The sequence below is a fragment of the Phaethon lepturus genome, unplaced genomic scaffold (genome assembly GCF_000687285.1).
Source record: "Phaethon lepturus isolate BGI_N335 unplaced genomic scaffold, ASM68728v1 scaffold29341, whole genome shotgun sequence".
NCBI classification, from domain to species: Eukaryota; Metazoa; Chordata; class Aves; order Phaethontiformes; family Phaethontidae; genus Phaethon; species Phaethon lepturus.
In genome coordinates, this window is record NW_010520496.1 from 1 (window position 1) to 17,609 (window position 17,609).

Consider the following 17,609-nt stretch of genomic DNA (forward strand, 5'->3'; position numbering starts at 1 on the left):
ATATACACATATATTATATGTAATACAAATATTACATATTCCTCTGCCCTAAGAAACTGGGATTGAGCTACCAGCATGTGCAAACTTTGATACGGATGAATGATTTTCTCACACCGGTCAATAACCAAATGCTTTGGCATGATCCAGTGAGAATGAGGCACTTGGACAATTTTGCTAGGCTCCTGCCTATACTGCTAGGCATTCTAGACTGAAAACCTGGTCATAAGTGCCTTGCTGAAGACCGCATGGGACTGAAATGGGTCTCAAGAATGAGCATTTAGCCTCTTTTTCTTTATGCTTCCCCCTATTACCTACGTTAGTACCGAGGTCAGGTTTTTTTTTCACCAGAGACATGCAGTGAACAGCTCAAACGTTTCGGAATGTTTATGAATGTAAATTAATTACCACACTCCCTTTACAACTGGGGACTCAGGGGCACAAAGTCTGCAGGGGAAGAGGAGGGAAGGGACTTGCCACAACCGCGGGCAGCAGAAAAGGCAGAGGCCTTCTGCACCTTCCTTTGCACGCTTGCTGTGAAAGTCTCCCAGCATCGCTACTGCGGCTCGCTCAGCCCGTGGCTTTGGTTGGGTTCTTGTGAGGAGGCGCAAAGCATGGCTGGCAACAGAAACGTCCGCTTGGCTCTTGCCAAAGTGGCACTCTTGGCTAACACCAAATTACCACAAGAACTATAGATAATGTGTTCTGGTTCCTGAGGGAGGATTCATGCAGTTGCTTGAAAACTAGGAGGGCTGAGTAGACATCTGTTGTCCATAACAAAACATTTTAGGTCTACCTTAAATTGCGGAGGAAGATTTTCCTTCTGCTAATGAACCCAGAGACCATCTGTTACCAATTGCACTTGCTTATCTCACTCATCCATTAATTATTTTGGTTTACCTTTTAAAAAGATAGAGCAAGGTTTATGCGGCTTTCCGTGGCTCTGCCAGGGGCACAGGACGGTGCCCACATCTCACAGACAAGGACACGCAATCACATAATTTACGCCTGCACTGAGTCACTTCCATTAGAGTGGCTGTCAGTGGGGAACGGAGGACAAGACTCACAGACACAGAGCCAAGAAACCCAGCGATACCATGACATGAGCTTGTTGCCCTTGGGGAGGTGTAATGGCATTAACAACTTTTGAACATGGGAAAGCATGCATTCAAGATGTGCATTATTAAGCAGATAAGCTGCAGGGTAGGCAAATTCAGAAGTCTCTGCTGGTCTGAATTATGAACTTGGATAACTAAACATGAGGAACAATAAAAGATGAGAAGGGCACTAAAAACGGCACTAAAAATAGCAAGCGGCAGCGCTGAACTGCCTGCCTCCTGCGTGAGGACTTGGAGACGGGTGCGCAAAGCGGGGAGGGGTCCAGCACGGCACGGAGGGAGGGGCAGTGCCCGCTTCCTACCGCAGTAACTCCACCGAGCACAAATCTGGAGCGTCTCTGCAGCTGAGCAGCAATAAGCCTGTCTGCACTTCCCCAGGCCTGGTCCTAACGTTTTATGGGAAGGCACTCATCTGTCTCATAAAAACATTCCAAGACTCTAATTTTGTCCCCTATTGCCCCACAAAGCTGGCATTCTGAACACTGTCATGGACCAGCGTATAACAAACCCCCAAATGTTTTAATGTCTGTATTTCAGCCCAGGAACTGTCCTGGAGCAAGCCCTGTTCAGCCTGCAAATGTCACAGCTCTGTCCAAGAGTTTTGTTGCCCTTGCTACATAAGATTAACACTCAAACTTTATGTGGCTTAATGCTGGTTTTGTCTTGTATTGCAGGAGGAATCTTTGAGTATGCAGATGGCCCCAATACCCAGGTTATGAGTGCTGAGGAGCAAGCCTTCAGATTTTCTGCCAATATTATTAACAGAAACAGAACTCTGTTGCCTAACACAACACTAACCTATGACATTCAGAGGATACACTTCCATGACAGCTTTGAAGCAACTAAGAAAGGTAAGAGCACGGTACACTTAGCAGCTCTGTGGTCATTTAGTCATTAAAAAAAGGCATGGTTTGGCTTGAGACCCAGCAGCCCGTTTTGTCCTGCTGTAGTCAATGATTGAGATCAGAAGTCTCCCAGGAGCTGACCTTCCAGAGGCATTTTAATATAAGGGGAACAACTTTTTTCCCTCTGCAAACCTCACAAAACTCCTTTCAGTGTTTGCTTTTAATCCTAAAAATGCAGCCCCAAATGCAGTTGTTCTGTTTTAATTTCTCAGTGAAAGCTTGAACAAAGCTATGAAAAGCGTTATTTTGCAGGAAAAAAGATCTATTAAAATTAATGGGAAAACGTATTTGTGAGGGCGATTCTGATCACCTCCAGGTATTTCTTCCACAACTCTGGAGGCTCAGCCATTTCTAACACCCCGTAGCCATTACTCCCTCCTCTGGAAACTTGTCTGCGCCTCTAACCATGGTCCAGACCCCACCTGCCAGAACTCCTCCTCTCTCTGCCTCTCTTCACTGCTGCCATTACCTGACATCTCTGCTGCTGATAGTGCCCTGGAGCTTGTCAGTCTGTCCCCTGCTCCGTGGTCCAGGCCAGGAGGAAGCTGTTTGTGCCCCCACAGCTGCCCCGACACTCACCCCTCCCACCGAGGTGCCCTGTACTTTACTGACAGCATCCTTCCCTTCCCTTCCCTTTTCCTTTTCCTTTTCCTTTTCCTTTTCCTTTTCCTTTTCCTTTTCCTTTTCCTTTTCCTTTTCCTTTTCCTTTTCCTTTTCCTTTTCCTTTTCCAGCCTGTGACCAGCTCGCTCTGGGGGTCGTAGCAATATTCGGACCTTCCCAAGGCTCCTGTACCAATGCTGTCCAGTCTATTTGCAATGCCCTGGAAGTCCCCCACATACAGCTTCGATGGAAGCATCACCCTTTGGATAACAAGGACACTTTCTATGTCAACCTGTATCCCGACTATGCTTCTCTTAGCCATGCCATTCTGGACCTTGTGCAGTACTTGAAATGGAGGTCAGCCACTGTGGTTTACGACGACAGTACAGGTAGGTAAAAGACGTGCTTTAAAAGAGGAATCCAGGAGATTTTTTTTGTCACGGGTCCCATTTAGGAACTTTTCTAATGAACCCTTTTAGGAGCAAAATGACACCCCGTGCCATGGTCGGTGCCTGGGGACACACCGGTTCCCAAGCGTTCAGGCGAGCGTTGTAGAAGGCCCAGGGATCCTTTCTGAAGCATTTCATTCACAAAGCGCCTAGAAACTGGGTAACCCTCAGCACCACCCCAGCTGCCAGAGGGTCAAGGGGAGGATTAATTGTCTGCTGGTGTGATCTGGCTCAGCCCGGCTGCGGTTGGCACCGCGGTGCCCGTCTACGCAAGCAAAGACCTTGGTCTGCGGCTGCCATTGAGGGTGCAGTTTCCCAGCTAGAAGCAAAAGCAGTTGTGGAAAGTTTTTTGTTTTCTGGCTAATTCTATAAAACATAGCTGACAAAGTTTTTCACAAGAAGAAAGCTGTTGACAGTTAAACAAAGCAAAGCACTGCACAGCACTATAGATAAAAAGCCCCAAAAACAAAAGACACGTTAGATAGCCTGTGCAACCTAATTCCACTGAACCAAATGGTTTCTTTAGGGGAGGGCTGATGAGAACACAGTTTGACATTCCTGTTTTGCAAATGTGGGTCACAGTATGTTCCCTTCGTGGTGTATTCTAATATATTTCTTCCACTATGCAGAGGGACATGCTTCTCTCTTCCTCCTTGCAATAGGCATCTGCTGAATTTCTTGCAACATTAGATACCAATACGTCCTGCTCAGCTGCATCCAGCATGGCTTTGTACCTTCTGCATAAAAAAGAAATTCATTCTAAGCGTAGTGAGAAGGTTACAAGTTGTGATTAAGTGACCATTATGAACTATACTATTCATAAATGTAAGCAGATATTCATTATTTTCTTCTTATGTTGTGCATGGTAAATACTGCAGATTTTCATTTGTTGCATAGGTGAGTATCACATTCTGTCCTTTCTCAAGGGCGTAGTTGCTTAAGATGTCGTGATCCCAGGGGTGTCAAAGATTAGGACCAATCTGCTATTCTCCTCCTCCTACCTAGTGCAGGGACCCCAGCTCTACCAGAGCTGGACGCAGGGGCAGCAGGGAAACACCCGGCAAAGCCACTCTGCCTTGGAACAACTGCTCTGGAAATATCTGGGGTTTTTAATGATAGACACACGGCGCCTTGGCTTTGATACGCCTTTAGCAATGGCCATTCGAGGGAGGGAGGGAAGTCTTGACTGCATTCCATAAAATAATATAGGAAGAAATAACTTGCTGTGATACCCAGCCTGCAGGGCAAAGGCAGGCTTTCCTGTAATGCTGTGGGTTTGTCTTTGTGCAACGCTCGAAGGCCTCATACGGCTGCAGGAGCTCATCATGGCCCCATCAAGGTACAATATCCGGCTGAAAATCCGCCAGCTCCCGCTGGACACCGACGATGCCCGGCCGCTGCTGAAGGAGATGAAGCGGGGCAGGGAATTCCGCATCATCTTTGACTGCAGCCACCTGATGGCAGCTCAGATCCTCAAGCAGGTGAGCGGAGGGCGCTGGGGGGAGAAGCAGAAGTGGCCACCGAGGGCCCCATGCGTACGGGGTGGCCGTCCTGCAGGGAGAGCCCTGCAGATAGGTGTGCAGACATGCAGCTTTCCCCCGTCCACAATCCACAGCTACACTAAAACCTACAACATGTACATGTTTCAAGGATACTACTGGATTTCTACAGAACATGTAGTTTTCACTGAAAAACTGCAAGTATCAAAGAGCGGCTGTCAGTAAGGAAGAACACATGTCACGGGAGGAGAAGGTGCCAAGTGCTGTGTCGAATGCAGCACTGAGCCCAGGCTGCTGTCCCGCTTCCCTCGGCGGCTGCACACCCTGCGCCCACAGCCGTCGGGAGCAGCGTTCGCGTCTCCCTCAGCCAGGGCATCGGGCAGGACTGTGCTCTGGGCCCCTTCTGTCACCGTTCATTTAGCCCCGTACAAGCTTTTCATGCTTGCCGACTTTAAATATTGTCCTTCCTTTCTGTGCTGCTTCATGCCCGCAGGTTTGAGAATACGTGCCCGCGCAGGGCAGGGCACGGAACGCTTCGTTTTGGCCAGCTCTCTTCCGAGCTGTGCACACAGTCCTGCGTCTCGCCACAAGCAGCCAGGAGCGGGCCAGCTGGGGCGGGCCGGCATCCTCTGCCCCTTCGTGAGCTGTGTGTGCAATTCTTGGACTTTAAGCCAGATGTCAGTGATTTTCCATTCATCTGGTCTCTCGCCTTTCTCCCTGGAGTTCCTCCACTGGCATTTTTTGCAGACCAGAAGGTTTGCTGCTCACCCCAGCAACTCATTTCCAAGTGCCTCTAGGTTTCAGGGTCAATATGAGGCAGAGGAAAACGCTCTCACAAAGAATGCTAAAAACCAGCCGGTGAAGTGCTGCTCATATCACCCCAGCAAGACACTACCATGTAGATTAAATAAATCCCCGGAAGGGCTGAGAAAGCAAGCACATGGAAAGAGACTTCTCTTGCAGCCTGCTTGATGCAAAATGAAGGGAAGTGCTCAGAGAAATCAGAAAGCCTGGGAGGGATTATTAAAGAAAGCAATATAAGGGACTCATTGTCTCCTGCTTATTATTTTAACATGCTGGCTGTGTTTGGTGCTGTTCACTTATTGTGCAGTTTATTATAGTTTATTGTGCCATCTGCTCTGCTCATCACTCTGAGTGCAGAGTGAGGAAGATGGAGGAGAGGGGGGACTAGGGGGAAAGAAGTCTTTCTGTGTCCTTCTGGCTGGTTTTGTGTGCTTGTTGGGAGTTTTTTTAGGACCCAAAGCCACGGATTTCAGCTTAGCAATATTACGTAATGCATTTTTACTCAGGAAAAAAACTGTCAAATATTTTCAGAGTTTGGGAACGTGCACAAACCCAAACCCCTCTGCACACTTGTACCCTCCAGTGTTTAACACTGGGGAGGCTCCGAGCGGCGTGCACCGGGACCCTCGTGTCTCTCTCACTGTTGGTGCTCGCGTTTGCTGAAGAATTAGGAAGCTCAGAAACCTCATCTTTTCCCAGCTTTTCTACCTATATCAAGAAATGCACATCTAGAGGTGCCACCTTCACTTGGGAAACAGCTTTTTTCTTTTCCACAGCATGGGATAGAAAAACAGGCTTCCCGATCCCTGCTCCGCTCTGCCCCGCGCGCACTCTGCTTTGCACGTTCACCGAAAGGTCGGGCTGGGTAAAGCCCAAACTGCCTCCCTGGAAGAGGAGAGTCTGCTTTCGCGCGGCAGCGGCAGAAGAACACCACACAGAAAAAACCCTCAACAGCCAAAAATGGCAGGGAAGAATGGCCCAGCCTTCTGTCCTGGAAACAATAACGTTCATATATCATTGCTGTTGTTTGCCTTCTGTAACATTTGGTAACGACACCAGTTAGCTTCGCAGACATTCGGCCTCTGGCGTTTGCTCCGACCGTGCAAGGCCCTTGGAGCCTCTCGGCTGCGCGCCGATGGATGGCAAAAAGGCTCTCTCAAGACTTCTGCTAAAATTTCCACCACTTGGTACTATTTTTAAGTGCACATCTTTAGGTAACATAAAATGGTTTGAGCAACTACAGCTAACGTTTGCTAAGGGAGCTCTGCCTGAGCACACACCATCACGCCAGTTCAGATCTTGCTCCCAACTTCTTTAAGGTAACATGCTCCCACAGCACACGAGTCGCAAGGCACTTCACTGGTGATCTGGGCAGTATTTTTAAACTGGAGTAGTAAAAAACCCCCATGGATTAGTAATCTATGAATAACAACACAAGAGCTGGCACAAAGATGTACAGATGGCATTGCCACATACTGCTCCAGTCTGGGTTCCTTGGAGCGACTGAGACATCAAACCATTCATTCTTTTACTCTCCTGGACAAACAACGCATTGTAGGGACCTACCGCAGAGCTAGGCCTGCTGCCGAGGCCCTCCCATCCCGCCCCAGCGTCTCTGGCCGTGCTCGGCTTTGGTCGCTTGTTCACGCGTTACATCTGTTCTCCGGCTTCCCAGCGTCTCCGCTCTCCTTGGCAGCTGCCTCTGAACAGTTGCTGCGCTCTGCAGCGCGCAGATGTGCCTGCCTCAGCTTCAGCGCAGCGCCCGTTCTCATCCTGGTGATTGCCTGTAGCTTATCCACCAGGTTTATCATTTATTCATTTCCCCACAAACCCAGATGCATCCTGCACACAGGCTGCAAGTGCTGGGAAGCTGGGGCTTGCTTCTTACAGCAGGTCTGGACTCCTCGTCTACCACCAATCCAGCCGCAGAATCTGAACTGGAATCTCATGATTTACTCTCGATTGGTTTCACATCATCTAATTGATGCTTCACATACTGAGGGATCGTTCCCTGCTCCAGCTCTTTGCACCCGGGTGTGCAGGTCGGGAGAGAGCTCCGGCGCAGCCCCGCAGATCCACTGCCCAGGCGGGCAGGAGCGGGACGGAACCGCACGCTGTGCACAGACGGTTCCCCGACTTCCTGAAAGGTACTTCCAGGCCAGGAAACGTGGGGTAAAATCACACTCTAGTGTTACAATATCTGGGCTTGTAATCTGATCCTTTCCTTTTCCCTTGTTTTTTGACATCTCACTTCTTTTCAAACTGCCACTTCTTTCCTTGGAGCTAAATTCTGCCCTCGTGATTTTAGCAAAAACCAAAGCAGCACACATTTCCCAGGGAGACTTGAAGTCACTTTCCCATCAGTGGAGATTTTAAAGTGCTCTTGCATGTGTTTTCTCCAGAAAACATGCTCAGAGAGTCAGCATCACAGCCAAAGCCATGGGTATCTCTTTCTTTTAGCCAGCTACCAACTTCAAGGTGACTCTTCTCACAGACAGAAACGCATTCCCCTCGTGTGGTGTAGAGCCTGGACAACATCATCCAGCCGAGGTCCCTTCAGCCCACAGCCACTCTCTGACAAACCTCACAGAACAGCATGTTCTCGCCAGTGCTCAGTTGTGCAAATCGCAGCAATCTGCACGAACCGTCCTTCATGGCGGGACTGGCACACCTCGAGCTTGGGCTGGCCAGGAGCCCTTGGGTCTGGACCACGATCTCCAAGGGCTGAGGGATGGGAGAAGTCCCCGCTCCCCATCCCTGCGCCTCGACTTTTACTGACCCATTTCTAAACCAAGCACTGCATTAGAATCTGGCTGCGTACGCAGCAAGGAGAGACACACAGACAAGAGCTGTATGTACTTGTTATGTGAGTGGACACTGAAGGGAAGCGGATGCAGAGCACCAGAAGTACACATGTAAGAAATAAGAAGCCTTTTACTTAGCTTCTTAGCCAGTACATGGACTTGTAACCACAAGAGCAGGCTGGTTTATGCTCATTCTGCACAGGTTTATGTAATGTTGCTCATTGTTTGGTATCTGAGAAGGAAAGGCAACCCCGTTGCTCGCAGCAGTGCCGACAGCAGCAAGCCTGTGTCCCTGGAAGGTTTTGCACCGCGCATGGCCTGTGAGCACAGCAGTGTGTCACAGTTGGTGTCCCAGCTCCCTGTGGCACAGCAACACCCAGAAATGCCACCGGCCTCCACGGGAGCTGGACACCGAGGCTTTGCTGCTGTTTCAGAAAGGTTCGGGAACCACAGTTCAGCTCGGCACTTAAGCACGTGCCTCTTGCTGGCTAAGCACATGCTAAACTGCTTCACGGGATTGATCCAGAATCCAGCTTCTGTGCTTCTGGGTCTGCCTCCGGCTGCATTTACCAGATCAGTTCTGCAGAGGTTTATGTTGCATGACTGTTGTTATGTTCTTGTATCCACTCGTACTAACCTCCTTTCCCTGCTCTCCTCAAGGCCATGGCAATGGGAATGATGACAGAATACTACCACTTCATCTTCACCACTCTGGTAAAGTATCTAATCTGTGCAAACACCTTTCACGCTCACTGCTGAGCCGGTGTGGGAAGCGAGGCAGCAGGCTCAGCGGCAGGAGAGCGGGCTGGGTGTCCTGTCCTGGGCGTGCATTGCACAGCTGCAGGACGCTAAAGCGGTGGGGTGGGAAAAACAAGGGAACAGGCAGTCTGATATCCTAACAGAAGGTGAGAGCACAGCTAGATTTAGCTTCAGGTTAGAATCAGGCCACAACGATTTGGTTGTAACACCTCTGCAACTGCAGCATCGCCTGGGTGCTCATTCTGAGAGACACCGGTCTTTTCTTTCGCAGCTTTTGGACTGGCTCGCTCCTTCGGAGCCGCTCCGGCTTTGCACAGATGCAGGTTCTGGCTGTATTTCCCCTCCCAGTCATTTTGATTTCAGTGCAGCTACCCGTGCACTGAAAGATGAGCATATGCGTGAACTTGTGAGGCTGTGGTCCCACGGACAGGATTTGATGGGACGGAGTTTCAGTCAGAACTGTGCGTGTGTTTCTGTGTGTTCATCTAGGTCTCCCTTAAAAGCCAGCAGCAGCCCTGCTGTGGTCAATAGTTCAGTACTGCAGGTTTATTTTGCATGAGAAGAACTCAGCTTGAAATTAACTCCGCTCTCATTAAACACGGGCCAGTTCTTCTCTGACTCCAGGAGGCATTTTGGTTTGGGTTTCTTGGCATGCCACTTTTGTTTCCAGTTAGGATGCTATTGTCTAGGATACTGTTGAATTTTGTGTGATTTCAAAAATCCAATTTATCTTTTTGCCTTTAGGAAAGAAACAGACTAAACTAACCCTTAAAAACTGCAAAATTTATTTTTCAAATGCAAAAGACATTTTAATTACCCCTGCTGCCATTATCTATTCCAGGCAGCTTTAAGCATTTCCCAGATAACCTCCTATTAATCAGCCCCAGCTGAGCCTAGAGTACATTTCATGTGTAGGTACAGCCTGGAGGTGGGAAAAGAAGAATTATAATAAATTAATAGATAAGCAATCACAATTAATGCCACTTTCCTGAAATAACAGTTATATCATGGGAAAGATATTTTAATGTGTCATTCCTTAAGGCAATGTTTTCCTAGCTTGCAATGCGTGTGCTTCAGCTTCTACAGCACTAGCCCCATGGGGTGCTAATGAATTAGTCTATTATGTTATACTGAATGTTTCTAAAAGGTCCCTAGTCAATACTGAGCACAGTGTATCAACACTTGGCATGAAACGCTTCAACGTTTCGCTAGGCAGCAAGACTACAGTTCACTGACTTCAGCATGAAGAGCCCATCGGCCCTTTTCTACCAGCGGAGGAGGAACCCTTCCGAGCCTCTAACGCACGCGCAGCTTTTACACCCTGCAAAGTCCCAAGCAGCGACAACCCCCTTAACTCAACACTTTTAGGAATTTCTCAGCAGCTTGTAGAAATGAGTCCTTGCAAACACAGACGTTTCCCCACCGCCGGCTGTGCCTGCTGCTGCTTACAGCAGTTACAGGCAGGCAGAAGCAGCAATCTCTTCCCAACCCGCCTTCTCCCAGTTAGGCGCTAAACCAAACCAGTCCAGTTTTCCACTGGTGCCGATCAGGAGGTACTCTCATTAGACTCAGTGTTCCTGAGGCTCACGACACGACACGAGTGCACTCGTGACTGAGTACACCAGAGGTCCTTACTCACACAGCACTGTGCATGCCACGGCCACGGCCGCTCCTCCGGAACAGCTGCCCGAGCAAATCCGCGCCCGACGGCAGCCCGAGGCAGGCACATTATCCGCGAGTTGTTCTGCACGACAGCAGGTGGAGGATGCCCTTCCCGGACACCTGCTTTTGCAGCTCCCTGCTGCGGATGCCAGGTCTGGTGAGGCTCAACCTCAGCACTGCCGCCTGCAACGGATGAACCAAAGCTGGGGGTTTTAACTGGGGAGGTGGGAGAGCACGTGTAAGAACGGCGAAGAGCCACACAGAAACACCGAGAATAAAACTTTCTTAAAGGTAGTAGTATGGAGGGGAGAATTAATCTGCAGTACAGAAAATAATCGGTGAAAGGGAATGTAGATGAGGTGGAAAATAGAACCAGATGTTCAATTTGTGGCTGCGCAGAAGCAGAAAATCCAGAAGAAACTGATACAGCAATTCCCCCCACACACCTCTCCATGTTCTGACACTCGGCTTGTATTCTTAATTATCCTCTAATTCCAGGAAATGATAAATCAGGTTGCAGCTGAGATTTAAACTGGAACCAAGAAGGCACCTGACAGGAGGTTGGCTTCCATAGGAACTTGGTGAAATGAAGGGTCAGTGGAGAGCAGCAGGACAGGGAGGGCACCCAAAATCCCGGTAGGATCTGAAAGGTGGCCAGGGCTGGCGGTCTGACAGCAGTGTGATGGAGACCACGAGGTCTGGAGCTCAGTGGATCAGATTTGTCACATATGGTCACATTCTGAGGGGGAAATTATCTGCTTTTGCAACCAAAAATTATTTCTCCATAGCAATTTCCAGAATAGAAACTGAAGTGTCTGACAAAGATATGGATCCTGAAAAAATAAATCTATTCCAGTGGGTCAGGCACAGGACTGCTGCACACCCTCGTATCCAGATGATGTAAGCATCTGTCTGACATTAAACAACTGTATTTGCTCTTAGTTACTGTAAGACATTTAAAAGTCAACATTATGGCCTAGTTTCCACAGTGCCCTTTAACAAAACGTGGAGGTTTGTATTTGCAATTTTTCAGGAAAAAAACAACCCCAAACAAGAGTCCCTGAACTCTGTTGTGGGTGTGATTAATGACCCGGTCCCTGGCTGCACCTGCAGATTAAAACATGGCATCCATCAGCAGTATGCCTTGGGGGTGCAAAGTCAGAGGCCAGCGTTTAAGGAAAAGATCAAACCCCCAAAGCTTGTTAAAGCAAAACAGCTGTAAGAATTCCTAGCTGTCCCACTGAGAATGAAGTCTCGGCTGCTGGCAAGTGCTGACTTTGTTATGCTTTGCTTAGGGCAGCGTGTTTTAGGACCAGTGCTCTTCCAGCTCCCCGGCGGGCAGAACAGAGCTCGCTGCTGACGGACGCCGTGTCTGGGTGAACCCCCAGCGTGGCTGTGTCCTACAGTGTAGCCACGTTAGACACAACAGCAACAGCCACATAATCTCATACTGTATTTAAACTCTTTTTTTAAGCCCTTGTGGGAGCAATGAGCATCGTTCACTGTTCAGGCTAACCTCCGATTAAGTATGTCCCATCCAACAAATGATTCCCATAAACGAAGCCCCCTCCAGACTGCCATTCTCCGCCACGTCCATTCGCGACCCCCCTCGGGTCAGCTGCCCTGGGTTTTTGCTGAGCAGATCAGCTGTGGGATAACCCCAAACTACTCAGACTAGTTACTCAGCGTTGAAGTTAATCCCTGAACTGAAGTTAATCTTTAGACGTGCGGCAGAGCCAAGAGGTGCATTAAAGAAGCGCACTCGCGGCGGCCTCCAAACGCCCCTCTCTCCCCGCCTGCCAAGCGATGCTCGTGGGCCGGCTGCCAGCGGAGCTGAGCACTGCCTGGCTGTGGTTTTTTTAAATCGTATAAAGGGCACTCTCATTCATTTGCAGACTGTGTAGGCTGGTCGTAATGTCAAGAAATGCGTCTTAGTTCCTCTTTGATATCCATCTGCAAATTGGCATTCTGCATTCAGAGTTACTCTGTCATCGGCAGCACCCTGTGGGCTTCAGCACTCACAGCAAATCCTCCACGGCAAGGCCCCAGGGAGCTTCGGATACAAGAGCTCTGCTTTGCCCCCTCCGCCTTGGTTGCAAGGCTCTTTTTTCATGGTTACAGATAGCAGTTCTGGTTTTCTCCCCACAATTCACTTGCCTCTTTTATGTAGAGAGTGAGCTCTTTGGCAGGAGTTCCCCTCCGCTGCGTGTGGGTGAACCTGCACATATGACACCCAAATTCCACTAACACCTATGAGTCTCGGCAAGCGATGACTGATGGCAACAGACAGTACAATCCACCAAACTCATGAGGGCATCGTCCTGCCTCCTACCTTCTGTGGGCTCTGCCTTCTCACTTCAAACACGGACGTGAACCAATGCAGAAAAGACAAACAAAACAAAGCTAAACAAAATGTTTAAACTGGTTTCTCTCTTTTAAGGATCTTTATGCATTAGACCTAGAACCATACCGCTACTCTGGAGTGAACCTGACCGGCTTCCGGATCCTCAATGTGGAGAACCCGCACGTGTCCTCCATCATCGAGAAGTGGTCCATGGAGCGGCTGCAGTCCGCGCCCAAGGCCGAGCTGGGACTGCTCGATGGTGTGATGATGGTATGAGAAGTCGAAACCCAGCATGGGTGAAGTCTGGGAAGCAGACCAGAGTGGTAGGGAAGGCAGGAACATTTGCTAAGGCCTAAGTGTTACAGTTATTGGTTCTTGTACTAGTAACTCATCCCAGGTATCTTCCCCAAGGTAGCTACCTGCATTCTTTAACAACCATCCCTCAAATGCAGTGAGTTCGGCTGGTGAATCCCCTGCAGCCCACTGCTGTGTTAACACTCTCCTTTTGCAGGCCCAGCTGCCAATTTTGAGAGACTGTGCTTCTTCCCTCCCTTCTTGCCAGTAAAAAGCTGCCCCCAGGACCAGGAAAATTTAAAGCTTTCAGTTCCAGAAAGGCTGAGCACAGTGGGGAACTGCCCTGGCTATTTCTCGCTGAACAAGAAGAAAGGGAGCTGCCAGCAGCTGGGTATTGTACCCCCTCTTCAAGTGCAGCAGGATTTCTCTGTGCTCGCCGGAAAGGGACGGGCTGTGTGCGCCCCAAACCCCGGAGCACCCGGGAAAGGGCATCCTCTCCCTTCAGCTGCTCCCCACAAGTCCTGTTCCAGGTTAGGGCAGGACGGTCCCCATGCAGTCCCTCTGCCCAGCCCTGGGAGCAGCTCTGGGGAGCAGAAATGCTCCCGTTCCACCGGACGAGCCAGGTAGCCAGGGCCTGAGCCACAGGGCTCGCAGGGCTCCAGCTGCCACCACCTCCCCACACAGTCCCCGAGGGCCCCCCACGCGCCGCTCCCCGGGGCCGGGAGCACAGCACAAGGCTGGCCCGGGCCAGGCAATTCGCTGGGATTGACGCAGGGAGGAAGCTGCCCAGAGATGGGCTCTGCTGCAGCATTGATGACTCCGCTTAGGGTCTGACGGCAGCTCTGCTCCGCTGAGTCACTGCTCGGAAGGTTCGGCACCTGCTCGCCCATCTGTCTCCCCTGCGAGGCTGTCTCCACCCCCCGTAGCTGCTGACTGGCTCCCTCCTTCCCTCTCCCTTTAGATCTGCCAGAACCCACCCCACAAGTGGCAAAGCCTCCCAAACTTTCACCTTGAAATGGCTCCTCGTATCCCTCCTGGTTTTTTTTCTTAGAGAGGAGCCCCACCATTCTCCCTTAGCCTTCCACTTTTCTGCAGCGTTGCCCACACCGGCAGCATCGCGCTGCCTGCGGTCGCGCTGGGCTCTCCCGCCGCCGATGGCTCCTCTCCGGTTCCCCGTCTGCTTCTTCGGAGGGGATCCTGCCTTTTATTTCTGTTTGCCTGGTGTCTATCCCAGTCAGGTCCTGATCTCAGCTGGGCATTACAGTATGTAATTCACCGTGAAATTGCTTGGACACATTCTTGTACACCCTCTCCCCCAGACTCAAACTTACAAAGCCCATCCCTGTTGCTGTAAATACAAGCCCACAGGATGTAGGTCGGGTGCCTGCTCTTCATGCTTGGGTGCTGAGGGAAGGGAAGGTCACGGGGATGGCTGCCAACGTTGGAGGATTTTCTCCATGGCCACGTCCTGTTAGATATTTGCCCAGTTATTTGCTGTATTATTTTGGTTTATTGTGTTTCATTACGCTGCTGCTACTCTCACATCTGTTTTGTAGCTTTGTGAAGCCAGCAAATAACATATTTTCACTAGGAGGACTCACCATATCGGAGTGAAAAATAAATTCAATTCTCTTGATCAGTGTTTGGAGGCAAGATGGGGCATCTCAAATTGAATCTAAAACCATCACATTATATGGAAGAAAAAAAAAATGTTCTCCCTAGTTCAAATCACCAAAATGCGTGAAGATGTTACAAATCTGTGACGTCCTGATTTCAGTGACAGCTCAGGCCATTTGGGAAAATTCCATGCCTGTGGACAAGCCATTTAACTTCTCTGTTTCTTATTTCCCCACGTATAAAATAGTGTGGATAATATGTTCTCATATAGGTTTTTTTTACACTCAGACAAAACAGATTAAAGAAAAAAATTTTGTTACTATCTTCTACGTTTAGAAATAACTAGCTTCCTTGCTTGGCAATACCATAGTAAATGTGCTAGACATAACCAGAATAGATGGCCACAGACAAATGACATTTTCACAATCTCTGACATTAAGACAGAACTATGATCTTTTAGTGTAGAGAGCCATGTAACAGAAAAACGCACCCGTGACTCTTTGTCATGTGCAGAGCTACGTGTTTCGAGGACATGTTTTGCACGAGAGGTCAGGCTAGAGGTTTGTACAAGTCTCGTGTTAAAGCACATGCATTTACGGCCACCTCGTGAGACCTCAGTGAATCTCGTGAGAGCCCAGCCCTGCCCTCGGAGCGCGGGTTGCAGGGTTAAACACCAGGAGGTGGGATGGTCCGCAGTGGACCAGGATGGAGGAACCCTCAGGTCCGCCGGGTGGTGGGCAGGGGGTAACTCAGAGGAGGTTCTTGCAGCTTCCCCTGCGACACTTTATGCATCCCCCGCCGCTTTGCCGTCCCAGCACTTCTTTGCTCCGGAACCGCTATCAACACAAATGCTGTTCCCCTTTCCTTTAGACAGATGCTGCCTTGTTGTACGACGCGGTGCACGTGGTCTCCGTCTGCTACCAGCGTGCCCCTCAGATGACCGTGAACTCCCTGCAGTGCCATCGGCACAAAGCCTGGAGGTTCGGTGGCCGCTTCATGAATTTTATAAAAGAGGTAAAAGCATGATTTGCAACTGTAATTGCTTCCCACTAACGCAAAACTTCCCCAGCAGCAGCGGCGCAGCTGCTCAGCGCGCGGGTATGGAGGCACGTGGCAGAGAGGCTCCCCCACCCCGCCCGGGCACGAACAACTGGGTGGAAGCACAGATACACACCAGGCTGCTGAGCGCACCCGGAAAGGAAAAACCCTGTCTTGGCCTTCCCAATAACGTTCGTGTAGCCATGCCAAGACATCCAAAACAAGCTGAAATCTCCCACGCTGTCACGGAGACTTGCCCTGGCCTCTTCTTGCATCACGAGCAGCTGGACCACTCTCTCTGAGGCTGCTTCTTACAGAGCAATAGCCATTTGCCTTTTACAGGAACATTTGCTTGGGGTCCACAAAGGGCATTCAGCACAGCTAAACCCCAGCGGCAAAGCTGGCAGCGCCGTGCGTCTCTGCCTGCGTGCTGATGAACGGCTCTGGCAGAGCGGTGGATTTAGCAAGTAGGGAGCCAAGGGAGCGAGGAGGCAGCTTCGTTCCCTCTCTGTTTTAAGTTATTATGATTTCTCTCTGCTCAGCCCACGTAATCGTTTGTTTGCATCTGGCTTAAGCACGCAAGCGGACTCGAAGTGCGGGCGTTCATGAGCAGTGAGCTCACCAAGTGAGCGCAGCACGGGGAAGGTGCAGTGAGAGGTGGCCAGCCCTCCCAAAAGAGCCTCCGAGCACGCACCCCTGCACTCACACCCCCGGTTTTGCTCTGCCTGTAAAAAGGAGGCCTCACATAAGAAAAAAATGCAGGCAGAGCTGCAGGGAGATACTGCAAATCCTACCAGATATGTCTTTGTGATAAAAAACCCTCATTTACCCTAAGGCCTTTTTCAATTTCTATGCCTGTGGCTCTTCACATGGGAAGTTACGAAACTGGCTGCAGCATGGGATACGTGATTGGGCCACATTTATAAGGCTGGGTATAAAATCCCCTGAAGTTTTTAAACAGAAAAGTACATCGTTAATTGTTACTATGATTTGTGCTGCAGCACCACCAACGGACCCCAGCGGACCCCGAAGGCAGGCACATAAGTGCAGTGAGGACGCGCCAAGCCCAGGTGCTGCCCGAGCTGCACGGAGCGCGCAGACGTGGGGGAGGAGAAAGGAACAATGATTCCCCTTGCAGAGAGAATGAACTTTTTCAGGCACTGAAGATGGTATCTCTGCCTCTCTCTCCCCCCTCTTTTTCGTGTTTTGTTCCCTTCTGCAGAAAGCCGCTCCAGCTGGCTGCCAAAAGGGAGTGTAAATAATTTGTTTGGTTGGCTCCTTTTGCAAATTACCCTCAGCCTCACACTCCAGTGCCTGCCTGTTGTTTCCCTTTCTGGCACCGCGTCAGCTCGTTGCGGGGATAAGCCTCCTCCCCGTTGCCATCAGAACACACAGTAATTGCTCTCACTGAGCTCCTGTAAAGACAAAAGCAGTGCCCAGAGGGATGCCTCGCCGCTGACACCCGCTCCGCCGGCGCTGGGCTCCCCACAGATACCGGCACCGCTCGCTCTTCGTGCGTGCACAGGCCACGGCACCCACTGCACGGGTTGCCGTCCCCCACTCCACGGGTTGCCGTGGAGCCATCACCCCCGGGGCGAAGCCCTGCTTGTTCCCACTTGCCGAGGTGCAAAGGGGCCGAGACAGAGGCCACCCTCACCCCGTGTGCCATCAGGGCTCCCCGGGAAGGGGGGGACAGGGCCAAGCGCGGGGGCAGGAGA

General features: G+C 50.4%; 1 protein-coding gene across 1 annotated transcript in view; it reads left to right on the plus strand.

Annotated features, from left to right (window-relative positions):
* Window positions 1-1,789: 1,789 nt before the first annotated feature.
* The window catches only part of LOC104628729 (glutamate receptor ionotropic, kainate 3), a gene marked incomplete at both ends in the record, with an annotated part of 43,858 nt that continues 28,038 nt past the window's right edge, over window positions 1,790-17,609 (plus strand). The window contains 6 exons of the mRNA XM_010297399.1: window positions 1,790-1,966; window positions 2,753-3,010; window positions 4,370-4,551; window positions 8,838-8,891; window positions 13,039-13,212; window positions 15,724-15,867. Of these exons, the coding sequence (XP_010295701.1) occupies window positions 1,790-1,966; window positions 2,753-3,010; window positions 4,370-4,551; window positions 8,838-8,891; window positions 13,039-13,212; window positions 15,724-15,867 (989 nt within the window). The remainder of the gene's footprint in view (window positions 1,967-2,752; window positions 3,011-4,369; window positions 4,552-8,837; window positions 8,892-13,038; window positions 13,213-15,723; window positions 15,868-17,609) is intronic.